Genomic DNA, 27337 nt, shown 5'->3' on the forward strand with positions numbered 1-27337 from the left:
GCCTTTAGCCTTTCCTCATATGAGAGGAGTTCCATCCCCTTTATCATTATGGTCACTCCTCTTGGAACTTTTCTAATTTTGCTACATCTTTTTTGAGATATGGTGACCAGAACTGAATGCAATACTCAAGGTGCAATCACACCATGGAGTGATACAGAGGCATTACAGTATTTTCAGTCTTATTCACCAACCCTTTCCTAATAAATTCCTAGCATCCTGTTTGCTTTTTTGGCCGCTGCTGTATACTGCGCAGAAGATTTCAGCATATTATCTACAACACCTAGCATCAGGTAACTATGATTCGATTATTCTTTCCAATGTGCATCACCTTGCATTTGTCCACAGTAAATGTCATCTGCCAGAGGCTTGGGGGGGGGGGGGGGGGGGAACCCACAAGTTACGGATTTGTTATCTATCGGGGTAACCCAGCTTTCCTGCCAGGTTTGGATAATCCAGGTTTTGTTAAATGGGAGGTGCTGGGGCTAGGATGCTTAGAGTGTGTTTTGGACGCGGATGGAGTGCTGAGGTCGTTGGACCACTTAAAGGATCCAAAGAATATTCACTGAGGAGATACATTTGTGCACTGTCAGCTTAAACATTACATTAGGTCCTTAGATGTTGAGGCGCTGCGTTTTCAGACTGGGGCTAGGCTTAAAAAAAAGTTTTGATGAGATCTCGGATAGTGCCCCTGCTGTATTGGGCATTCATAAGGCCCTGTGGACTTGGGTTTGGATTTCGATCAAATCTCTAAGTGGGAACAGGATATGGGGGTGACTCTGGATTCCAGGGATGTTTTACATATAGTATGTTTGGTGATGTGAATCCCTAATCTGTTAGGATTGAAGAATACAAAAAGCTGGGAGGACTTCCTATGAGGTTTTGTACGCTCCAGATCATATGCTAGAGCATGCTTGCAGTCTAAGGTATGCAGTGCTGCTTCCCTAGGATGAGAATGTTCCTTAAGGAAGAAGACAGGAAATACAATGAATTGATTCATGTGGAACTCTAATACCACTTTAGGGAGGAATCTGGGGTGGGTTCAAAGCATAACCCTGTCGTGGTACATAAGTACATAAGTATTGCCACACTGGGACAGACCAAAGATCCATCAAGCCCAGCATCCTGTTTCAAACAGTGGCCAATCCAGGTCACAAATACCTGGCAAGATCCCAAAAAAGTACAATACATTTTATGCTACTTATCCAAGAAATAAGCAGTGGATTTTCCAAGTCAATTTAATAATGGTCTATGGACTTTTCCTTTAGGAGTCCAGACCCTTTTTAAACACCACTAACCGCCTTTACAACATTCTCTGGCAACAAATTCCAGAGTTTAATTACACATTGAGTGAAGAAACATTTTCTCCGATTTGTATTAAATTTACTACATCGCAGCTTCATCGCATGCCCCCTAGTCCTAGTATTTTTAGAAAGAGCAAACGATTCACATCTGCACATTCCACTCCACTCATTATTTTATAGACCTCTACCATATCTCCCCTCAGCTGTCTTTTCTCCAAGCTGAAGAGCCCTAGACGCTTCAAACTTTATTCATAGGGAAGTCGTCCCATCCCCTTCATCATTTTTTTCGCCCTTCTCTGTACCTTTTCTAATTCCACTATATCTTTTTTGAGATGTAGTGACCAGAATTGAACACAATATTCGAAGTGCGGTCGCACCATGGACCGATACAAAGGCATTTTAACGTCCTCACTTTTGTTTTCTATTCCTTTCCTAATAATACCTAACATTTGCTTTCTTAGCCGCTGCTGCACATTGAATGAAGGATTTCAGCGTATCATCGACGACGCCAAGATCCCTTTCTTGGTCGGTGACTCCTAACGTGGAACCTTGCATTACATAGAATCTGATGTAAGGTAGGTCTGCCACAAGGGCCTGAAGTTCACTGACTCTTCTGGCAAAATAAAGAGCTAGTAATAACACTACCTTATATGTAAGGAACTGCAGAGTACAGGAATTAAGTGGTTCAAATGGAGATCTCGAGAGAGCTGTGGATAATATTGAGATCCCATGCCACTCAAGGTGGTTTGATGGGAGGTTTGGTATGAAACTTTTCCTGAATCTAACTTTCAAGGGATGAAAGGAAATTAGCTTAACTCAAGAATGAAAAGTGCTAATGTCACTCAAGTGTACTCAGAGTTAGTTTTGAGGCCAGAAAAGATGGAGGAGGTACTCCATAAGGGTAAGAAGGGAGCATGAGTGCTCTGGCTGCACACCAGATAGAAAATCTTTTCCACTTTAAATGGTAAAATATCTGTGTATGTAGTTTCCAAAAGACTAGGAGTATCCTAGAGACTGCCTCAGGAAGATTTAAGGAATGTAAATTTATCTCATCAGGAACCAAGCCATCAGGGCTAAAGAAAGAAGGTGTGGATGAAGGAGGGACCCCTTATTCTGTGCTATAAGGGCTGGAAAAGAATCTAACCTCAATGGTTCCCTGGACGGTAACTAAGATGAGAGGGAACCAGATTTGACGTGGCCAGTAGGGAGCCCTCAGAATCCTGGTCCCGTGGTCTAAATGCAGTTTGAGAAGTTTTCTCTATGAGAGGTAGTGGGGGAAAGGCCTACAGAAGGTCCACTCCCCAGTGGAGCAATAACGCATAAGGAGCTATTCTGTTGGTAGCATATATCCTGGAATAAAAGCGTGGAAACTTGTTCTAAGGAGAAGCAAAAATGTCTATTGTGGGCCCATTCGTGAAGCTGAAGGATTCTGCTCAACTTGTCTGCCACAGCATTCTGTTTGCCGGCTAGGTAAATAAGTCTTAGATATGGCTTGCTGACAGCTTGTTCAGATAATAACATTGCAACCTGCTTGTCTGCGCGAACAAGTAATACATGATCAGGAATTCGGAAAGTTTTGAGAGCATTCCAAACCGCTCGCAATTCCAGGAGGTTGTTATGTCGTCGCTTCTCCTGTGGGAACCAAGAACCTTGTGTGTGGATATCATCAATGTGAGCACCCCAACCTACCATAAAAACATCTGTGGTAAGGACCTGTGATGTGGAGGGGGCTGAAACGGAAGACCCTCGGTGAGATGCTGGGATACTATCCACCACTGTAGAAAACAGCATAGCTGCGGAGAGGCTCAAATATTCCTTAGCTTAGGACCACTGAGGGGAGAGCGTCCACTGAATATGAAATGGAGTCGAACCAATGGTGTTACATGGATTGTTGAAGCCATGTGACCAAGTAGGCGGAGCATCTGACAAGTTGATACTTGGGTGGCTTTGAACACGAGTGTGGAGATGCAGTATGTTGCTTGTCCTCGGCTGAGGATAGAAGGCCCAACCCCGAGTATTATCAAGGAAAGCATTTATGAACGCTAATCGGTTGAAGACATGATTTGGGGTAATTTGATCACAAACCTGAGTTCTAGGAGCCTTATAGCAGATAGAATAGAGATGTGTATCAACTCCCGGGAGGCTGCCTTGATTATTAACCAGTTGTCCACGTTGGGGAAGATGTGTATACCCCACCTGCGAGGTGTTGCAGCACTCTGCTTCAAACTTACTCACTGCAGACAATGTAGACTGCAATGAGCAAGTTTGAAGCCGAGTGCTGAATTGTTTAGACAGACACAAATGACCTTCTAAAATTAAGCAGAAGTCTGTTTGAATTTAATGCTGAAGATAGAAAGTTTGTTGTAAACAGGTGCTGGAACACTTTCTTAAGATAAGATGTCTGGACTGACAGTGAATATAAATTAAAAAAAAAAAATAAAGAGGGACAGTTTTTTTTAAAGACAATGATTGAACAGTCTGTGGCGTGGCAAGGGCAGGGCGGTGGGGGCGGTCCGCCCCAGGTGCATTCTTGGCTGCTGGAGGGTGCAGAGAGCAACCGCACGCCTGTCGGCTCCGCTGGTTCCCTGCTCCCTCTGCCCCAGAACAGGTTACTTCCTGTTCTGGGACAGAGACAGAGGGAGCAGGAAGCCAGTGAAGCCGACAGGCGCGCGGCTGCTCTCTGCACCCTCCAGCAGCCAAGAATGCAGTTGGGGGGGGGGTGCGCAGCGGCGATCCGCCCCAGGTGGCAGCCGACCTAGGATCGCCACTGTGAACAGTAAGGAGCCATGAACAGCTATTTTGGCTACCCAATGTCCAAGGCTTTTTCCTACCTTTTAGGATAGAGATTGTATGTTCTAATTAACTAAGAAAGTGCTAAAATATTCAGAAATGTTTCTGCACTTGGTATAGTATCACAGCGGTAGAACATTACATTTGGTCTTGTACATAGAAACAATGCCCACAATTCAGTTTTAATTAGGTCAGGGACTTCCTCAACTGTCACCAAACAAGTTTTCTCCATGACAAAGTACATCTGATAGACACTCCTGGACAGCAGATTTGAGGTCAGAAACCTTGAGCCAAGACAGACACTGCATTGCTACTCTTAAGGCAGAAATGCATGAAGAGACCTCAAAGTTTCCTGTGAAGCTTATGGTACTCATCAGTTTTCTCGGGAGGACAGAATTCTGCAAATGAGAGAGTGCATTAGAGATTATAACTAAATTGTGGAATAAAGTTGATAGTCTAATATGCGATTGGTTAGCATTGAAGACTGAAAAGCTTCTTTGTCTAGAGAGTCCAATGTACTAGGTTCTCTTCCTGGAGGAGCAGAGGCATGAGATCTTGCACTGTGAGTGCGTTTTAAAGCAGATTCCACAACTAGTGAATGATAAGGTAACTTTTTTCAAAACTAGTGCATTTCTCTACCCTATACATTGTACCTATATTCTCTGGGACAACTTGAACTGTCAGTGGAGTCTCCCAGTTTTTGATCCAAGTATTTTTCAAAATTGTATGAAATTGAACAGCGATTCCTTTCTTGGAGATGAGTCATGTTCTAGAACCTCAAATAATTCTAAATAAGGTTCCTCCTCTGTCTCCAATTTGAAAGGTATGACTGAGCCATCTCACGGACAAAGCTGGGAAAGACTATACTCTCTGGAGGAGACCAAAGTCTCTCAGGTGGATTAGATAGGATGCCATAGGCCTCCTCAACGGAGATGTCCTGTAGATTTTGGTCTGTCTCCCAGGAGAGGTCCGAGTCTGACTCTTCAAAGTACTGCTCATGGAAAGTATGTAGGAGAGTGTCAACTACAGCATTGGCTCTGCGTCTCCAAGGTTAGAGAATGTTCCACTGCTGATGTAGATGCATGCTTTGGTCGGGTTCATACTGCCAATGGTCGGTGCCAAACCAGTACGCGGGACCTCTCCCATGACTGTCTCTCTCATGTTTTGACGGGCTGGGCCGAGGCTAGTGCAAGCACCCAGTAAGCCTATATAGACTGTGAATGCAATAGCCCTGAAAACTCCTCCTTGAGAATAGCCTAGATTTCCCTCCTGTGCAAAAGTACAGGCTGAGAAAGCGATGTGAACACCGTCCAAGTTATAGCCCATGCAGGTGTAGATCTCGAAGACATCGAAGGCTCTCAATGAGAAATAAGTTGGAGAGAAGGAGAGCAGTCACTGCGGCATGGACGCTTCCCATGCATCGAGAATGTAGATGCAGGGGAGGTATGGGCAGTGTGTCTGGAGGAAGAATGATGGTAATGCTTCTTAGGCTTTATACATTGGAGGTGCCTCAATGCATGAAGCACCAATGACGAGTTCTTACACAGTCACAGTAACAATCCAATTTCAGACCATCTCCATGTTGTGTTGGTGCACCCAATGCCAATGCCTATGCCAATACAGGTTCCACTTCGAGTGCCAAAACCCCTGCCATACTCAATGCAGAACCAGAAAGTTTTCCATGTTGGACTGTGAGCTTTAAGGGTCCTCGCTTGCATGCGAACACCGAGGCTACACTGTATATCCTGGTGCTCCAGACCCAAGCACTGAACACACCAGTTATGGGTGTCAGTGCGTGAAAGGACAAAATTATGCCTTACCTGATCATTTTCTTTTTAGTCAGCGAAACTGTTCTGCATGAATGGGTTGTTATCCCTGCCTACCAGAAGGTGGAAGAGAAAAGACTGAATTCTAGCAGTGACCTCACCGGTAATAAGCTGTGCTGCTCCCTAGAAGATTCCAGTATGCATCTGCCAAAGCAGAAAGTCCCTCTGTAATGCACCCACGCCCCATCAACTACTGTAACTGCAATGAGCAGCAAGCAAGCAAAAACACCAAGTGGCACTCGCTACCCCGCACAAACCAGGGACAAGCCAAATCCAGCTGCAAATCAAACACAAAAAGAAATGTTCTCTTTTGTCGTCATTGTCCCCCCCACACACACACTTTTTCATTTTTTTAATAATGTCAAGCAACTGAAAGAACACAGAGCATACCCAGGATCCCGAGACAAGGTCTTCCAAGGGCGGGACTGCAGAACGGTTTCACTGACTAAAGAAAAGAAAATTAGTAAGGCATAATTTTTCTTTACTCAGCGTCAGCTCAACCATTCTGCACAAACAGGATGTACCAAAGCAGATCTACTGGGGGAGGGGGGAGAGAGAGAATAAGAGCCCTTGCTAGCTACAGAAAGATCCAGTGTTATCATACCAAAGCAGAAGGAAAAAACATGAAAAAAAATTGTCTCTGGATCCGAAAGCCTGAGCAGCTACCGGCCCATGCTACGTAAAGATAGCGTTCAAATGACATGCCTCTGACATATCATACACAATAGGCTTCATAATTAGCAATATCATTCTTGCATGTAACATATTTCTTTTTAAGCAATGGAACAGCAAACGTGCAACACAACTCCCAGGAAAAACGGAATCGTCTAACTCTAGAAGAAACAGATCACTTTAAAGAGAGGGATCTGGGCCGGGCCAGAGGGACTAAAGGAGAGCATATTAGCAGGTAAGGCCTAATTTCTCCCTCTTTAGTGTCCCTCTGGATCGGCCCACAATGTGACTGATGGGAAGTAACAAAGCAGTAAGATCATGGGAGGGAACCAAGAAGCCCCGCTGTTAGAACTTTTTCCACCGAAAACGACCTCCTGATGACTCTGGACATCCAACCGACAATGCTTAGAAAACAGATGCAAAGAAGACCAAGTCGCCACCCTACAAATGTCCCCAGGAGGCACCAGACAATGCTCCGCCGAAGAAGTCACCTGACCTCTCGTAGAGTGGGCTTTGACTCCTTCAGGAACAGGTTTCCCCAGAGAGAAACCATCAATAAGCCAACGCGAAATAGTGGGCTTAGAAGCCATGAGCCCTTTGCGTGAACCTCCGATCAGAAGGAATAAACGATTGGACCGACGAAAATCCTCCGTAGACTTCACGTTTCAGAACTCTCTTGACATCCAAACATTTCAAGCAATGCTGTTCCTCCATTCCCAAAACGACCAGCCAAGATAAATGAAAACGAGACAAGACCTTGGGTAGAAAGGAAGGAACTGGGCGCAACACCACCTGATCCTTACAGAATGCCAAAAACAGTGATCTACACAAAAGAGCCTGCAACTCCGAGACTCGCATAGCCGAGGCAATAGCCACTAAAATCACTGTCTTAAGGGTCAAATTTTTCAAAGTACAGGAAGACAATGGCTCAAAAAGAGGCGTGGTAAGAACCGAGAGCACCAAATTAAGGTCCCAAAGATGGCTAGCCAGAGACTTCCCTTAAATAAACCTCAAAAACAAGATAAGGCTGCAATCTGCACCTTGAGAGGCCAAAGCCAGACCCTTGTCGAATCCGTGCCGCAAAAAAATCCAAAATCTGTGGAACAGACGTGCGACAAGGATACTGAACTCCTCACACACCTTGAAGATCCTCCATGTCCGAACATAATTCAGGGACGTACAGTGTCGCCAAGAGCGAAGCATAGTGACAACCACATTCGCCAAGTATCCCCCCTCAAGAGCCTGGCCATAAGAAAGAATCAACCTGGATGTGGATGAAACACCAGGCCCTGCACCAGAAGACCTTGCATCTCTGGAAACCTGAGAGGAGCTCCAACTATTAGCCACCGCAGGTCAGAGTACCAAGGTCTGCGAAGCCAATCCAGCACCACCAAAATTACTTAGCCCCTGTGCGTCTTGATTCTCTGAATTACTCAACCTATTAGAGGCCATGGAGAAGAGGCATAAAGAAGACCAGCCAGCCAGGGCTGAAGAAGCACATCTACCCCCAGCATCTTGGGGTCCTTCCAATGGCTGAATAGAAGAAGTTTTGCACTGAGAGTGGAAGCAAACATATCCATCTTAGGAAGCCCTCAAAGCTCCACCACAGACTGCAATGCTACATCGCTTAGGGCCCACTCTCAGGGATCTAAAGTGTTTCAACAGAAAAAGTCTGCCTGAATGTTCTGTACTCCTGCCACGTGAGCTGCAGAAAGAGCTACCAGATGTACTTCCGCCCACTGCAACAGCTGCAACGCTTCTTGCTCCAACTGATGACTCCTCGTCCTCCCTTGCCAATTGATATAGGTTACCGCCGTAGCATTCCCTGACATAATGCGAACTGACTCGCCCTTCAGCAGATGGCGAAAAGCCTGGAGAACTAGCCGAATTGCTCTGGTTTCCAGAAGATTGATCGAGCAAGACACCTTCTGAGGGGACCACAGGCCTTGAACATACTGCCCCTGACAGTGAGCTCCCCAGCCCAAGATTGGCATCCATCATAACCACTGTCCAAGCTCAGCTGATCCAAAGGCATTCCCTTGGTCAGGTTGGCTCCCCGAAGCCACTAGCATAGGCTGATCCTCACCTGCACCGAAAGAGACAATTTTCACTGCAGCAAGTCCTTCTGTGGTGACCACCGCGAGAGAAGACTTCTGTAGACACCTCATGTGAGCCTTCGCCCAGGGCACTGCCTCTATATCATTGCCACCATGGAACCTAGGACTTGACAATCCTTGGCCATCGGTATCGGGGACTGCAATAACAGGCGAATCTGTGACTGCAGTTTGAGGATACAGGCCGGCGGAAAAACCCGGCCCTACTGCGTGTCGAACCCCCCCCCCCCCCCCCAAAGGTATTCCAGCAATTAGGACAGCTGCAGACGACTTTTCTGTGCATTGACTACCCAAACTAGGGATTGCAAGAAGCCTACCACCCGATCCTTGGCCTGAACGCTCTCCTGGTTAAGACTTCGCTCTGATCAGCCAATCGCCTAAGTAAGGATGGACTAGAATGCCTTCCGTTCCAAGAGCCGCTGCCACTACCACCATGACCTTGGTAAGTGTATGAGGAGCAGTCGCCAGCCCGAAGTGCTCGAAACTGAAAATGCAGACCCAGCATAGCAAAGCAAAGAAAACGTTGATGCACAGCCCAAATAGGAATGTGCAAGTAGGCCTCCGTCAGGTCAAGAGCCGCCAGAAACTCCCCAGGCTAAAGCACCACAATGACCAACCGCAGAGTTTCCATATGAAAAGAAGGCACTCTGAGGGCACCGATTGACCACAATGAGATCTAAAATCGGTCTGAAGGAACCCTCTTTCTTGGGAACTAGGAAATAAATGAGTAACGCCTTTGTCAGAGTTCTGCAAAAGGGACTTTTCGACATTCGGGATGTCCCTGACCTCTATGACCTTGAGACAAGAGCGGCAGGGAGACTCCAAGAACGCGTCTCGCAGAGGATGGGCAAACTCTAAGGCGTACCCGTCTCGAATAACCTCTAGAATCCACTGGTCGGAGGTAATCTAGGCCTACCTCCCATAAAATTGCCCTGAGCACCTACCGGAATCAGAAGCTGGGCCAGCAAGCTTTCATTGTTGAGGGCGTGAGGAAGACAAGAAGTAATTGCCCATCTCCCTACCTCCTATACGATTACCCCGAAAGGAGTGGGCCTCTGAAAAAACCTGGACCGCTGAACTGGAACCAGTCTGCCCAGTCTATATCAACAAAAATCACGGCCCCTACCATGGCCCGAGAACACAACGCGACCAGACCTTCTGGGGCGATCCTCAGGAAGCCTAGGGATTTTAGTCTCCCCAAGGCTGCGGACCAGCTTATCCAACTCGTCACCGAACAACAAGGAACCCTTAAAGGGGAATTTATTAAGCTTGGACTTAGAGGCCGCAACTGCTGACCAGCCACAAAGCCAAAGAGAGCAACGTGTCACCACACAAAGCCACAGATTTAGAAGAGGCTCTAAGCAAATCATAGAGAGCGTCCGCCAAAAAGGCTGAACATCTCCAATTTTGCCCCTTCGGGATCTATCGCTGAAAGGTCATCTGAAGAATGATCAAACATCTTCTCAGACCAGCGAAAACAAGCTCTCACCATAAAGGAACCGCAAACAGCTGCCTGCACCGCCAAGGCCGAGACATCAAAGCTACTCTTCAACAGGGATTCGATACAGCAATCCTGGACATCCTTCAGGGTAGTACCGCCATCTATGGGAACCGCATTCCATTTGATGACCACCAAAACTACCGTGTCAACAACCAGAGGCCGCAGGAGCACTTTGTCAGAATCCAGGACAGGATAAAGTTGGACCACAGACTTAGCAGGATGAAAGGCTGAATCAGGAACCAATGATGACCTTAATATCCTGATGCATAGGAAAGGTCTTACCTGGCCATCGAATACCCTTCACCAGTAAGTTGACTTTCCTTGCCTGCACTGCAGAAGTCTCCTGCTCTTCAAAACGCAAGGTAGTGGAAACCAAAGAAATGAGCTCCTGCAGGTCCTCTTTCTGAAAAGTTCTCACCACAGAGGGGTCCTCTCCCAGAGGGAGAGTTTCCACTTCAGCATCAGCCGAAACAAAATCCTCGGATAGCTGTCCCTCAGAAAACAACTCTGGCTCTTCCAGAGATGGCATCTCCTGCTCACGATCAGAAGACAAGTCCTCCTCTAACTCCCAGGACTGTCTGAGCTCCTTTGCAGACACTAACTGGCCCTCCTGAGGCTATTTAACAGGAGCTTCCCCAGGACTAGCTTTGTGGAGAAAAAGGCCCAATACATTTGTAAGATGAATTCAGAAGGAAATCCTCCTTCAGATGCTACAGGCAAAATAGCAGGACTCTGCACCAGCAGAGTGATCGGCACAGCAGACAGGGATAAAGGAGGTGGAACTCCTCTCACATGAGGAAAGACTAAAGAGATTAGGGCTCTTCAGCTTGAAAAGAGACAGCTGAGGGGAGAAATGATTGAGGTCTACAAAATCTTGAGTGGTGTAGAATGAGTAGAAGTGAATCAATTTTTTTACTCTTTCGAAAAGTATGAAGACTAGGGGATATTCAATGGAATTACATAGAAATACTTTTAAAACAAATAGGAGGAAATATTTTTTCACTCAACGAATAGTTAAGCTCTGCAACTCGTTGCTGGAGGATACGGTAACGGCAGTTAACATATCTGGGTTTAAAAAGATTTGGACAAGTTCCTGGAAGAAAAGTCCATAGTCTGCTACTGAGACAGACATGGGGAAGCCACTGATTGGTAGCATGGAATGTTGCTACTATTTGGGTTTCTCTCAGATACTTGTGATTTGGATTGGCCACTGTTGGAAACAGGATATTGGGCTAGATGGACCACTGGTTTGACCTAGTATGGCTATTACATTCCTTTTTTTTTTTTCTGTGTTCAATTTATTTTTATTTTTCATTTTCCAATTTTCAGCCTCTGAGCCCTTCTTTTGCCTGGGAACCATCAACCATTTTCCAGGTATATGACTGCTCAACCTCCCCGGGCAAAGAACTTTTTTTTTTTAATCTTTATTTAAGCTTTTATCAAACATACATTTATGAGTGATATTACACAAATCAAATTAAATTCCATCCAATATTAAAAGTGAAATCTGCAAGAAATAATAATAATTACTAACGACCACAATATTTATGAAATCGATCCAAGAAAGAAATAGAAAAAGAATTCCTGTTTAAACAGGCAATTTCAAATAATATCAAATTCAAAATAAGTAGCTACTATCCCAAGTGGGTTACTAAAGTCTGCATACAGCGTTGCATAGGTGACTAGACTTGTATATTGACCTCTTCTCTGCGTTTTAGAAAATCTTCTAATTGTTTTGGGTCAAAGAATTGATATTGCTTGGATTGCAAGATTACTCTACACACACATGGATATCTCAAAAGAAAATTTGCCCCAATTGCCAAAGCTCTTGAGCACAATAGCAAAAACATCTTGCGTCTCTTTTGGGTTTCCCTGGATAAATCCGGGAACACTCTCACCTTTGAACCCAAAAATAATGAATCCAAATGCCTAAATGAAAGCCTAAGTACTGCATCTCTGTCCATTTCCAGCACAAAGGTTACAAGCAGTGTAGTTCTTTGTGTTATCACCTCAAGAGATGACTCTAGGAATGCTGTTAAATTCATTGCTCCTTGTTCTGAAATATTTTCTGGTATCTTAACACCAGTCTGTAAATAATATGCCCTAGTTATTGGGGGCAATGAGGTTTCAGGCATTCCCAGAGTTTCCATAAGATACTTTTGAACCATTTGCATCGGAACAATCAATGGTGACCTCGGAAAGTTTATAAAACGCAAAGTTAGTCTTTGGATTGATTTTCCAAGTATTCCAGGCGTCTTAGGGTAAAATTCTTGTCTTTTAGTATGGTTTGTTCCACAAGTTCAATTTTTCCAACTTTTTCAGACAGTCTTAACTTCAGACGCTTGGCTTTCACCAGATTTTAACTGAATCAGCGCAGTCTCTGACAAAACTTTTATTGTCCCCATATTTTTAAAAATTACTGTTTGCAATGCAGATTGGGTCCTAGAAGTCAAGTCCCAAAGTGACTCTAAGGTCACTACGGCTGGTTTAACTACCTCTCCCTTTATACAGTCCGGTAGGGGGTCTTTTGAAACTTGCTCCAATATACTCACTGCCCTTAAAGACACGACAGGAGAAGATGTTTTTTCTGGTTCCTCCAAGTTTTCAGCTCCAGTTGACCTCTCCAGCAAACTCCCTCCCTGCTCAACCGGGACTCCGTCCACATTGTCAGGGCTTGCTTGGAGATTCTCCCTTTCGGGCTGTGGGGGCGCTGCACGCTCATCAGGGCTAAGGGAGGCCCCGTCTACGCTGCTGTCCTGCTCCAATGAGCAGGCTCCCGCAGTCGGAGTAGACGCCATCTCGGAACCGAAAAGCACTGCGAAACGGTCCAGCTTCGTCTGCTGGAGATGGGGCACTCCGGTTGGGACGGAGGGAACAGCCCGAACCCTGCCCATCTTCCGACGGGTAAGGAACTCGCAGTGGCGTTCGCTTGAGCCGGATCGAAGTGCCTCCGTTGACGCTACTCAACCCGTCACCATCTTGGATACGAGAGGCAAAGAACTTTTTAACCTTGCTTCAGCCATTTTTCCCTCCATGTCAACAAGGGTGCCGTGTGGCTTTAAGAAGTGTACTCAATGTAACAGGTTCATTTCTCAGTCAGCTCAACCATTCTACATGAATGGAATGGGGATGAGACTTTATATACTACCTCTCTGTGGTTACAATCAAAGCAGTTTCCTTAGCGTTCCTCCGGACTGGCCCAGAATGTGCACGCCTTCCAGCAGGTGGAGACTGAGAAACTGTGATGAGAAAGAGAGAGCCAATAAGAGACCTTGCTAGCTAGAGAAAGATCCAGTATTCTCAGTCTCCAGCAGGTGGAAGGTGGTGAGCCTTCATTCTCATTCCTTACTCTTTTCTCTTTCCTTCTGTAATTCTCTTGGATTGTTTTATCCTTTCGTTTGGTATTTCGTTTTTTTTCTGTGCATCAGGTATTAAAAAAAAAAAAAAAAAAAAAAAAACTTAAGGGAAAGTCTGTTAGTGCCTCGTGGGTGTAACACTCTGGTGGCCGGGTCCCTCCCTCAATGTCCTCTCCCTGGCATTGATGGGATGCTCTGTGTTTAATCTGTTAAAAAAACAACAACAAAACACAGAAAGGAAGCTACCTCAGGCTCCTCGGGGGAAGAGCTTTAGATGCAGGGAAAGGCAGCGGCTTAGTAAAAAAAAAAAAAAAAAAAAAACCTTCCCAGCTGTTTTTTTTTTTTTTTGTTAAGTGCTCTGCTGTCCTGTAGTGTGAACGAGCAAGACAGCTCCCGTTCTGGCCTTTTTCTCTTCTCTGACTGCTTTTGTTTACGGCGCAAAAAAAAAACCCACCTCTGTTCTATCAGTGGCGGAGAGTCGGCTCGAGCGGGTCCTGTAAGTTTTGTACTGCGGTGGAGGCGTTGGCAGAGGAAGTAGCAGGGACTTCGAGGTCATCAGCACCGGTGTCGGGGGTATGGTGGGGGGGGGGACTAAGCGGCTAGGGCTATTCAGCTTGGAGAAGAGACAGCTGAGGGAAGATATGATCGAGTTCTATAAAATAATGAGTGGAGTGGAAAAGGTAGACATGAATTGCTTGTTTACGCTTTCCAAAAATACAAGGACTAGGGGGTACACGATGAAGCTACAAAGTAGTAAATTTAAAAGACATCAGAGAAAATATTTCTTCACTCAACGTGTAATTAAACTCTGGAATTTGTTGCCAAAGAATGTAGCAAAAGCTGTTGATTATCAGGGTTTTAAAAAGGTTTGGATGGCTTCCTAAAGGAAAAGTCCAAAGACAATTATTAAAATGGATTTGGGGAACATCCACTACTTATTTCTAGAACAAGCCACATAAAATGTATTCTATTGTTTTGGGATCCTTCCAGGTACTTGTGACCTGGATTGGCCACTGTTGGAAACAGGATGCTGAGCTTGAAGGACCTTCGGTCTGTCCCAGTATTGCAATACTTATGTACTACATGAAAAATAGCTGCAACCACAAACCAGCTTATAATGCTTCCATAGAGCTGCCAGCAAACCCATGGTTAAGCCACCAATTGCTTTTTGGCCCATATATTCCTCCTGGCACTTACAGCATCCTGGGCCTTCATTGGCTGATGTCCAAAAATTGTTTTTGTTTTTTCCTGCCATCTCCTCCCCCTTGTCCAGCCTAGCCTTTACAGCAACAATCTGCTAGTGAGAAGAACAGACAACAGCAGCTCATATTAAACTAGAGTAGTAGTTCTTATCCTAGCACTCAACACACCCAGCAAGGTTTTCAGGATTCCCGCAATGAATATGGATGAGAAATTTGCATACTGCAATGATCACAAGGTCCACCCTCCCAATCCCAGGGGCAAAGGCCAGGATCATGGATCAACAGTCAGAATTTTAAAATGCTATCCTAGAGTGAAATATGCACTCATGAACTTCTTCCTTAAAAATCACATTCCCCCAATGCAGCTGAGCATAAATAAAACGAAGCTCGAACATTCCACCAACTAGGCATCAGCTAACAAAAGACTGCATAATATTAAGGAAGGTCTTAAGTAGGATTGGACCTATACATCAGCTGCTGAAAGTAACAAAAATAGCTAAGAACACAATCTGTGGCTTGGACAGATTTTTTTTTGGTCGGGGGAGGGGGAAAGAGAAGACAGAAGGCAGCAATACAAATTCTTAATTCCATTTACGTAGTTCATCTGGAGTTAGCAAACTAGAAGTCATTTACACCAAGAGGATTTTACCAACTGAGCCATATTCAAGATCATCCTTGTCTCCAGACATTATGCTGTGCTTAAATTTCAGCTCATTTACCTGGCACTTGTGATGGTCCCAGGAAGTGAGGTTTTGGAGAAATGTGTTTATTCCTCTCTTCTCTAGTCTGCAGGACAGGAATCTCCTTTCCCCCCGCGGTACCAGCCTGCAGAACAGGGATCTCCATTCCTTGGGTGTCAGCTTCTAGAAAAGTGATCTCTGCTCCTTCCTTTCCATTAGTGTCAACAGCAGGACTTTCTTCCTTGTTTAATAGACTCTCCTTCAAGGCCTGCAAAACTGTTATTTCTTGAGACTGTTCTCCAGATTGCAGTTCTTTTATAGCTGTAAGAATGGGGTTGTCTTTGTCTTCTGAAGTCTGTAGAACTTGGATTTCTTCCCCTTCTGCAGACACATCTATAGATGTTTCACATGTCTCTGTTGCACTCAGATCTGTGGGCTTTTCTTCTGCAGAACATTCTTCTTTCTCCTCAACCTTCTCTTGTTTAATTGAAATTTTACTATTTCCTTCAATGGTCTGCTCTTCTTTCTTCAACCTAAAGTTACAACCCGTACTCTCCATCCAGATTTTCAAATAAGTCAGGTATTCTTTCCCAAACAATGCCGAATCATCAAGATTTGGGAAGCCAGCAGGTTTGGGAGCTTTTTCATTTAACCCAAGCAAATCTAATATTTTTTCTTGCCTGCAGGAGCTCACAAATGCAAAGGTTTGGCCGACAAGCACCAGTGACTTTCGACATAAGGAAATGCTTTTCTCCAGGGCATTAGACAACTGTGCAGTACTTTTGAGACCTTCTGTTTTTTGATCTATCTCATAAGCATTGCAGGCCATTAGCAATGGAATGCCAGCCTTTAGAAGGCGTGCTTGAACAGTCATTAATTCCTTATCAATAGGGTTTAATAATTCAATAAAACCATTCCTGCTTTGTATTATACTTTTCTCCTTCAGCATGCTTAAAAGATCATTATCTATTGATGGAGTCCTCAAAGCTGCATTTTTTGCATTATTAAAGCTGAAGTAACAGAAGTCTTGCTGTGCTTCCTTAATTGAACATTTGTATGCGGCCAGCGTTTTAGCACAGCTTTCCGTGTCCACTTTAAAGAGAGTCTCATGCTGCTCTTTAAAAATGCTGTCATTCTGTATGTTGTTGAACCCTGCCCATTTGATTATTTGGCTGCCAAACTTTGACATAATGTCAGTCTCTTCTGTCGGCTCAGTTCTCTTTATTTTTTTATGACCTTTTTTGGTCTTGGAAAGCCCATCTTGACCATCTCCTACAGGTACTGGAGGCTTCTCTCGTTTCACTCTATTAAGACTTTTATAAAATTTTCCTCTGTCTTCTGGGCATAGGAATTTAGGTCGCGATGGCCTTGGGTGTTCCATATGGTGGCTTCCCCTCTCCCCAGCTGATAAAGAACTATGACCATATTGAGGTCCCCCCTGATATCTTCTACAAGCAGAGTCATAATCCATGTTAGGGAAAGGCTCCAGGTTAAAATCATCTTTCCAGTATGGACTGTCAAAAGAAAATCTGCCATCACCTTCAGCTCTCATTGATGGCCTGGAAGGACCTGTTAAGAAAAGACATTCAGCTAGAAATGGTTGTCGCAAGTACTACATAACAGTAATCTGAGGAATCTATATTTCTAGTTATAAGGCTACAGTTAAAGAAAGAAGAACTAGCAATAGACATAGGATCACAAGATAAGCTGTGCAGAGCCAGACCAAGGCCCACTAAGCCCAGCATCCTGTTTCTATCACTGGCCAGACCAAGACATAAGTACCAAGCAGATACCATAAAGATTTTTTAATAGTTTATTCAGAGACAGCCTAATAGACTTGGGAAAGCCATTGGGGTGTTTTTCTTTTTTTTTTTTTTTTTTTTGGGGGGGGGGGGGGTGGGAGGGGTTCCCATATGTAGACTTTTTCTCCAGAACTTGTCCAAACCTCTTTGGAACCCAGCTATCTGTCTTGACCATGTCATCCAGCAAACGATCCACAGCTTAAACATGTACACAAAGTGAAAAAAAAAAATTCTACAATTTATTTTCGTCTGCTGGTTGTTAAGTTTCATGGCGCGTCCTCTCTTGTTTTAGGGTTGGAAAACAAACCATTTCACCACATTCATGATGGTACACATTAGGGGTTCTCAACCTAATCCTCAGGGCACAACTAGCCAGTCAGAATTTTCAGGATATCTATAATGAACATGCATGCTTGGACTGCCTCCATTGCAATTTCTCTTATGCCTATTCATTGTAGATATCCTGAAAACCCAGACTGGCTAGGTGTGTCCTGAGGACTGGGTTGAAAACCCTGATATATACCATTGTGAGTGTGGTAAAATGGCTTAAACTTTTCCAACCCTAAAACAAGAGAGGACACTCCATGAAATAACCAGCAGACTGAAAATAAATTATAGGAAGTTCCTCCCCCCCCCCCCACCCCCCCCACACACACACACTTGGTACACACTGAGAACCCCTCTCTCTTCTCAGTCATCTTTTTCCAAGCCCTATTCAGTTTAACCTCTCTTCATAAAAGAGTTCCACTCCATTTGTACTGCTCTTCTCTGAAACTCTTTCAGTTACCAGCTATCTCCTTTTTGAGATGGGAGCAACTAGAAACGCAAATAATTCTCAAGGTGCAGTCACATCATGCACCTATATAGAGGCATGATGCCATTCTCAGTTTTGTTCTCCGTCGCTTTTTGAATAATCCTCAACATTATTTTCACTTCTTGAATAATCCTTAACATTCTTTTTGCCTTTTTTATTTTTTTTTGGAAGTCACACCACACAGGGCTGAAAATTTCAACCTATCTACAATGACTTCAACATTTTTTTCCTAGGCAACTCCTAACTCAGATCCCAGCATTCTGCATATAGTTGGGGATTACCCATGTGCATCATTTTGCATTTTGAGGGTAATTCTATAAACTAGGCGCTAACATTTACATGCCACTTACATGAAGAAAAGGTTTACAATACTAAACGTACATGTATGCCAGATATGCACATAAGCACTATTCTGTTAATTACATGTATATATCCAAAAAGGTAAAATTATGTCTTACCTGATAATTTTCTTTCCTTTAACACAGCAGATGAATCCAGGAACTAGTGGGTTAAGTCCGCCTACCAGCAGGTGGAGATAGAGATAAACTAAAGGCAGTGATGCCAGACAGCCAGCTCCTTCCTCAGTTAGTATGTCATTCGTAAGCATTTGCTAAGGCCAAAAATATGAAACCAATAACAACCAGAAACCATCCTCACTATGAAAAACAGAGAACCAAATAAGAATTTCAAAAGAACTGCAACTTGATCCAGAAATCGGAATCCTTTCCGTGTTCCCATATCTATCTGAACTCTGCAAAAAAGAACCCGGAAGGAAAAAATAGCCACACTGTGCGGAAAATGAAAAAACCATCGGCTGAACTAGGGAGGGATCCTGGATTCATCCGCTGCGTTAAAGGAAAGAAAATTATCAGGTAAGACATAATTTTACCTTCCTTATCACCTGCAGCAGATGAATCCAGGAACTAGTAGGATGTACCAAAGCATTCCTTAAGTAGGGAGGGAAGCTGACGCTCCCCGCACCAACACTCCCTCCCGAGCAGACACGTCTAGCCTGAAATGCGTCGCAAAAGTATGACGGACGCCCAAGTAGCCGCTCGACAAATCTCTTCCAGAGATAAGGCCGACACCTCCACCCAAGAACTCGCCTGTGCCCGAGTAAAATAAGCAATCAGGGCCACTAGAGACGCCCGCCCTTGTAGCAAATACGCCGCTCCAATGGATTCCCTAATCCAGCAAGCAATGGAAGCCTTAGAAGCCGCCTCACCTCTTTTCGATCCCGACAAGAGCACAAAGAGATGATCCAAGCGTCAAAACTCGTTAGAGATCTGCAAGTACTGAAACAAGGCTCTCCGCACATCCAGGAAACGTAGTGAGGCAAACTCCCCCGGATAATCCTCTCTTCGAAAAGATAGAAGTAAACCGCCTGATTCACATGGAAATCCGAAACCACTTTGGGTAGAAACGACGGCACCGTCCGGATCGACACCCCTGCTTCAGAAAACTGCAAAAAAGCATCTCTGCAAGACAAAGCCTGAAATTTCAGAAATCCTCCTAGCCGAAGCAATGGCCACCAAAAACACTGCCTTAAGTGTTAGATCCTTCTCGGAAACATTATTCAACGGCTCAAACGGTGGGGCCTGGAGGGCTCGCAGTACCACATTCAAATGCCACACCAGGCACGGCTGCCGCAGAGGACACCGAAGCCGAAGAGCCCTGCATATGAAACGGACCACATCAGAGTGAGCTGCTAAAGAGAAACCGTCCAGTTTGCCCCTAAAACAAGCTAACGCGGCCACCTGCACTCGAAGGGAACTATATGCCAATCCCTTTTGAAGACCATCCTGAAGGAACTCCAGAATAACCGGAATGTCCGCCCGAAAAGGCGATTCAGCACACAAAGCACACCACGCCAAGAAAGCTTTCCACACTCACGTGTACGCTGTTGAAGTAGACTGCTTCCGTGCCCCCAAAAGAGTGGCAATGACTGGTACTGAAAATCCTTTCTTCCTCAGCTGCTGCCTCTCAATAGCCAGGCCGTAAGACCAAAGCGGGAGGGATTTTCCATCTGAACTGGTCCTTGATGCAGCAGATCGGGAGTCACCAGAAGTCGCAATGGTGGCTCCGAGAGTGCTTGAACGAGATCCGCATACCACGGCCTTCGGGGCCAGACTGGGGCCACTAGAACGACCAGCCCCCGATGCCACCCTATGCAGCAAAGAACTCTCCCTATCAGCGGCCACGGAGGAAAAACATAAAGTAGCTGTTGTTCCGGCCATGGCTAGAGAACAGCGTCCAATCCTGTAGATCCTGGCTGCCGTTTGGGGCTGAAGAACTGGGGAACTTTGGCATTGCAAGCCATGGCCATGACATCCATTACTGCTCTTCCCCAACATTGACGTATCAGCCAAAAAGCCGAGTCCGACAGCGTCCATCCGCTGCGTCCAAAAGAGTCCGGCTGAGAAAATCCGCTTGAACATTGTCTTGACCCGCAATGTGCGCTGCCGACAGACTCTGACCATGCACTTCCGCCCATACTAGAAGATGAGACGCTTTCACTGCCAAGGGAAGACTGCAAGTGCTCCCCTGCCGATTGATGTAGGCCACCGTCATGATGGTGTCCGAGAATACACTAACCACCTGCCCCTACAGAAGGTCCTCAAAACTCGCAGCATATTCACGACTGCTCGCAACTCCAGACGATTTATCGGCCAAGTCACTTTGAGAGGGGTCCACGATCCCTGGGTTACTCGATGAAGACAATGGGCTCCCAAGCATGCAAGGCTGGCATCCGTCACGACTACCACCCAATTGGGAGACACCAGAGAAACACCCTTCTGTAAACTGGCTGACCGGAGCCACCACACGAGACTGTCCCTGGCCCGGCTCAACCAAGGAAGGCGTCATTGATAACCCAGTGATGTTGGTGACCATCTGCTCAAAAGGAAATTCTGAAGAGGCCGCATGTGAGCCCTTGCCCATGGAATGACCTCCGAGGTCGCCGTCATGGAACCAAGGAGCTTAACATAGTCCCACACTCGGGGAGCGTGACGACTCAACCTAAGGATTGCAACACCGCAATCACTCGATGACCACTCGATTCTCCTCTGCTGTCGTCACCCGAATCAGCCAATTGTCGAGATATGGATGCACTTGAATCCCCTCCATCCACAGGAACGCCGCCACCACCACCACGACCTTGGAAAAAGTGCGCTGGGCAGTGGCCATTCCGAAAGGAAGGGCACAAAACTGGAATTGCTGACCCAGCACCGCAAACCTGAGAAATCTCTGATGGGGCTGCCAAGTGAGAATGTGCAGGTAAGCTTTCCTCAAATCGAGAGCCGTCAAAAACTCGCCTGGTTGAACAGCAGCAATAACTGCCCTTAATGTCTCCATGCGGAAGTGACGAACCTGCAAAAACTGGTTTACTTGCTGAGATCAAGAATAGCCAAAAAGCCCCTCTCTTCTTTGGAACCACAAAGAAGATGGAGCACCAACCTGTGCGCCTTTCGAGAGGAGGAACAGGCACAATAGCCCCTATCCTTAGCAGGTCTCGCAAACACTGCAGAACCGCTATCCTCTTGGCCCGCGATACACAGTGGGACTCCAGAAAAAGTCTGTGACTGGAGAGAAGAATTCTAGCCTGTAACCTTCTCGCAATACATCGAGGACCCACTGGTCTGAAGTAATTCTGGCCCACTCTGGAAGAAACAGAGAAAGCCGCCCACCGATCTGCTCTCCTCCCGAGTGGACCTGCGCCCCATCATTGGGAGGCCCAAGGAGCCCCCTGACGAGAGAGGGGTCCAGCCGGACGCTTCTCGTTGCGAAAGGAAGAACGCTGCCCAAAACGAGGATGCTGAAAGGCTGCGTTGGACCGCCCCGGGCGATACCGTCGCGTCTCTCTGAAACGTGACCTCGAGGCTCCCTGCCTGGAAGTAGACTTGGGTCTATTCTCCGGAAGACGCTGAGATTTGAAATCCCCCAAATCTTTAACAATCTTTTCTAGGTCTTCCTCAAAAAGCAATTTCCCTCGGAAAGGCAATTTAATGAGCAGTTGCTTGGAGGCCATATCTGCGGCCCAATGACGGAGCCACAGAAGACGCCGAGAGGAAACGGTCAAGGCCATGAGTTTGGCCGATGCACGGACCAAATCATACAAGGCATCCGCCAAGTACGCTTGCCCAATATCCATCAGTGACATATGAAGAGTTCCCGGCATATCCGAAATCGAATCCATGACAGAATGTAGCCAACTGAGACAAGCTCTAGCCGCATAAGAACTACAAACAGAAGCTTGAAGTGTCAAAGCGGTCACCTCAAAGGCACATTTTAAAGAGGCCTCTAGCCGTCTGTCTTGCATATCCTTAAGTGCCACACCACCTTCCACTGGAAGAGTAGTCTTCTTAGTGACCGCTGTCACCAAGGCATCCACCCTAGGTAGAGCAAACTGCTCTAAACGGTCCGCTGAAACCGGATACAGCCTGGCCATAGCCCTGGCTACTTTCAGCCCCCCATCCGGATCCGCCCACTGGGCCGAAATCAACTCTTCAATAGCTTCATGTACTGGAAAGGCCTTAGAAGGTCGTCTGGTACTAGCCATCTTGGTGTTGACCGCCTGAGAAGCCGCAACCTCAGGGTCCTCTATATTCAGGGCTTCCAGCGCCTGAGAGATAAAGGAGAACAACTCCTCCTTATGGAAAATCCTCACGGCGGAAGAGTCCTCCGGTTGGTCAGTGAGGACACCATCCTCCATGTCCCCTACCCCATCTGCTCCGAGAGAGCCACCACAGAGGGAGCTGCAGGTGACTGTATGCAGGACCCCTCCTCAGACTCAAAAAAAAAAAAAAAGCCTAGGATTTTTAAGGGAGGAGAAATCCTCTGGGGAAAATCCCAAAATCTCTTGGTTACCCCCAGACCCCCTGAGAGGATCAAAGGCCGAAGCTGTCGCAGCCGCGTGAGGGACGGGGGGCAAGGCCCTTTTCAACAAAAACGCCTGACGGAGTAGCAAAATAAACTCTGGCAAAAAACCCTCCCCCGCGACAGAGGTCACAGCCATGGCACCTGCACCACAGTGCCTGACAGACGCCCCCCCCCCCCCTCAACTCCCCTACCAGCGGAGAAGCAGCTTTGCCCAAAACCGCTACCAGAGCCGGCTCCGCAACTGATCGCAAAATAGCGCGAGAATCGCCAGGCTCCGAGTGGGAAAACACGCTCTCGGGGGGAGGGCACTGCTCCGTCGAGTCCCGCCAAATCAGCGTACCCCGCGCTGCACAGGCCCGCCGCCGAACGCCGTTTCCCACATCAGGAACAGCATTTTACTGCCTCCGCTGCCATCGCCCGCCCCCAAACAGGAACACAGGACTTACCCCGGACCGGAAAAGCGCAGGAACCGACAGCTGAGCCGAAGAAAAAAAACTCTCCAACTCTACTTTGAGGCAGGCTCAGACATGCAGGCAACAGAAAACAGGACTTGGACAGCAGTAACACAAACCTGCTCTCAGCAAAAACACACTTCCCTGTGCGTCTCTTTTAAATAAATTCTATGGTTCTCTTTTTTTTTTTTTTTTTTTTTTTTTTTTAGTTAGGAGGCAGAAAAACAGGGAAGGAAGGAACAGCAAAAGCCTGTTCAGAGGGAATTTGAGGTGCAGCAGGGACCCAGCAACTGCGTATGCTGCCAAAGGGGACACCACCAGTCCGCCACCCCCAGCTCAAACTGGCCACCGGCCCAGGAGCACCCTCAGAGGCCTTGGGCCCAGGAGCTGGAGAAAAGCCGTCCACCACCTGCTGAGATTAGAGACATACTAACTGAAGAAGGAGCTGGCTGTCTGGCATCACTGCCTTTAGTTTGTTTATCTCTATCTCCACCTGCTGGTAGGTGGACTTAACTCACTAGTTCCTGGATTCATCTGCTGCAAGAGACAAGGAACACATTTTACACTTATGCGTTCATATGGGCAGATTCTGGGCAGAGCACAAAGTTACAAGTTAACTTATAGAATACTCTAAATTGCGCTTGTATCTCTGGAATACACATACACAGCTCCATAGCTTTCCTTTACAGAATACGCACCAATTAGGCACCCTCTTAGCACATACCCCCCTTTGTCAATATTCAATTCCACCTGTCATTTAGATGCTCAGTTTCTTAGTGTCACAAGATCCTTCTCCAATTTCTCAGTCAGCTTTTTAACTAACAACTTTGAATAATTTTGAGTCATTTGCAAAATCTGTTCATCCAACCTCTCCTTTTTCCAAACCACTGTGAAATTTGAACATACCGGGGAGGAAGTGACGTCACGCTACTGAATGGAGCAGTGAGAACGAAGCTCCCGCTGATCAGCACTAAAAAAAGCATTTAAGTAGCGATCCTTACCCCTCCAATCGGCTGAAAAGTATAGCGACTGACTGGTGAATAAGAACGAAATCAAATGATGTCGCAAGCGAAGGCAAAACTGCCGGACTTAGCAGCGTTCTCATATCAGCAACAGAAAGGGAGAACGGAACAAAATGGCGCTCGCAGCACGAGGGAAGAACATGAAAACACAGAACGAGCACGCGAAGAGCCTTCAAATGAAAGAATGGAGGTAGAACCAGAAATATGGGCGAAGCTATGCTCATGGTTTCAAGAGATTAAAACGGACCTCAAAGAAGTGCGAAGGGACTTTGCCCAACTGAGCGCGGAGCTGCGAGGGGAAATAACTGAGCTGGGAAATCGAGTCCTGGAGGTAGAGAATGAGCAAGAGGAGCAGGGAGAAGCGTTAAAAGCTATGGAGCAACAATTGGAAGAGAGGAAAAATGAAGCTAGATACCTCATAGACAAAGTGGAGGATCTAGAGAATAGAAGCAGACGCTCCAATATAAGAATTCGGGGAGTTCCTGAGGTACCTGAATTTAACAATTGTGAAGAGGTGGTGAGATCCATTGCAGCGCAATTATTATCTAATGAATCTGAATGCTATGATAAAACAACCATAAGCATTGAACGTGCCCATAGGGCATTGGGTGTACGAAGACAAAACCAGCCGAAAGATATAGTGGCATGCTTTACAAACTTCACAGTGAAAGAAGCAGTGATGAAGAAGGCAAGAGGGGCGGCCCCTATAACTTGGGAGAGCTACCCGATTGAACTATACCAGGACATATCAGCATTAACCCTTAAACGAAGGGGAGAACTCCGTCCGTTGACTGCACAGCTGAGAGATGAAGGAATATCATATAAATGGCAGTACCCATTTGCCCTAACCTTTTTTCAAGAGGGAAAGCAAAGGAGAGTGGCATCAATTGAGGAAGCGCAGGAGTATCTGAAACGAAGGGAGACGGCAGAGGATCCTCCACAGGATGGGCAAGGAGCGGTAGTCTGCCCTCCAAAACCTAAATGGCAAAGGGTATCACAAGGCCGAGGGCGCCTCCGACGGCAACTATCGGGCAAGCAAGTGCATTCACGAACGGGAAAATGAGATGGACAACAGAATGACTGGATGATCGATCACTGGAACAGGTTGGCAAAGAACTATATCAATAGGAGGGGAAGGAGAAGTCACTAGAGCGAGCTGTGAGACGGGAGATGACGTCACTCCTCTCAGCTAGAGGCATGGGCCCAAAGGAGAATGGGTCATGCCCTTTGTGTGAAAGGGGGGGAAGGGGGGGAGGGGAGGGGGGGGGGTCTAGAGGGGAGTATCTGGTGGTTGCTGACTAGGCTAGCATATAGGGGAAAGAAATGTATAACATGTTTCAATGTGTGACATGGAATGTTAAGGGCCTCAATTCGCCCATTAAGCGTAAGCGCATATATACAGAACTGTTAAAAATGAAAGGTGATATAATTATGCTGCAAGAAACGCATGTAAAAAAATGTCATGAGAAAATGTTAGCCTACAAAAGATATCCAGTAATGTACCACGCTGCGAACAGGCAACATCATAAAAAGGGAGGAGTGTTGGTGGCCTTCTCAGATAAACTGCCATGGCGCATTATTAAAACAGTAGAAGATAAGGGAGGCAGATATCTTATGGTGATAGCCTCACTGTATAATACTCACTATACATTTATGACAGTGTATGCACCCAATGAAGGGCAAGGTAAATTTATAGAAGAACTTGAAACAGTGATACAAGAAAACATGCAAGGCCAATTATTATTGGGTGGGGATTTCAATCTGACCCTGAACCCGATGATGGATAATTCAAAAGGGGAGGCGGGATATGCTAGAAAAGATAGAGAAAAGATCTCCAGTTTTATGCATAGATGGGGTCTAATAGACTTATGGAGGGTGTCACGCATGCAGGAAAAAGACTATACATACTATTCAGCACCACATAATTCATACTCAAGGATTGATCTCTGGCTTGGGGATGGGCTGGTGACCAGAGCTATAAAAAAAATATCAATAGGCATTCGTATATGGTCTGACCATGCTCCAGTCCAGCTGACTATTGGGAGTGGACATTCAGAGGGAGGTAGAAAGTACTGGAGGATGGATGAAGCTTTATTACATGACCCAGAGACTGTGGGAAAGGTGGAACAATACATAAAAGATTACATTGAGTTTAATGACGTGGCAGAAGTCCGCCCAGAGAGCCTTTGGGAGGGGTTAAAGGTGGTATTGAGAGGGCAGTTGATCTCCCTTAGGGCCCACTTAACTAAACAAAAAGCAGCCAAAGAGAGAGAACTTAGAAAGGGGATAGCCCAGCTAGAGCAGCAACATAAGGCGAAACCTGAAGATATAAATCTCCAGAATGAACTTCATAAATTTAAAATGCAGCTTAATGAGCTGCAGTTGGCAGAAATGGCGAGTCAATTGCAACAAGTCCAACAGGAGCAATATGAGCTGGGGGATAAAGCAAGTAGATTGCTAGCAAACAAGCTGAAAAAGCAGATGACACGAAACCATATTCATAGTATTAAAACACAACAAGGCCAGGCAGTCACGGAAACAGGGGATATACAAGAGATATTCCATAAATTTTACACAAGCCTCTATAAATCAGAAGTGGACGCTACAGCTGGGGAGATAACTACATATCTACAGGGGGTAGAGCTACCACAATTGACACAGGGAGAAAGAGAGCGCTTATCGGAGCCAATAGGAATAGAAGAGATAAAGGAAGCAATTAAAAATTTACCACATGCCAAGGCTCCAGGGCCTGATGGGTATCCAGCAAGATTTTATAAGCTATATGCATCCCTGTTGGCCCCACTTTTGTGGAGACTGTTTCTGGCGTATGATCAGGCACAAGAGTTGCCCTATACATGGCGGCTGGCGGCAGTCACTCTTCTGCTTAAGCCGGGGAAGGACCCACAAGAATGTGGGTCATATAGACC

At 46.0% G+C, this 27337-nt stretch overlaps 1 protein-coding gene across 1 annotated transcript in view; it reads right to left on the bottom strand.

Moving 5' to 3' along the window:
- LOC115479878 overlaps positions 1-27337 on the bottom strand; it is a 329775-nt gene that overhangs the window by 268353 nt on the left and 34085 nt on the right. The window contains exon 3 of the mRNA XM_030218177.1: positions 15482-17011. Coding sequence (XP_030074037.1) covers positions 15482-17011 — 1530 coding nt within the window. The remainder of the gene's footprint in view (positions 1-15481; positions 17012-27337) is intronic.

The sequence above is a fragment of the Microcaecilia unicolor genome, chromosome 11 (assembly GCF_901765095.1).
Source record: "Microcaecilia unicolor chromosome 11, aMicUni1.1, whole genome shotgun sequence".
In the NCBI taxonomy this organism is placed as follows: Eukaryota; Metazoa; Chordata; class Amphibia; order Gymnophiona; family Siphonopidae; genus Microcaecilia; species Microcaecilia unicolor.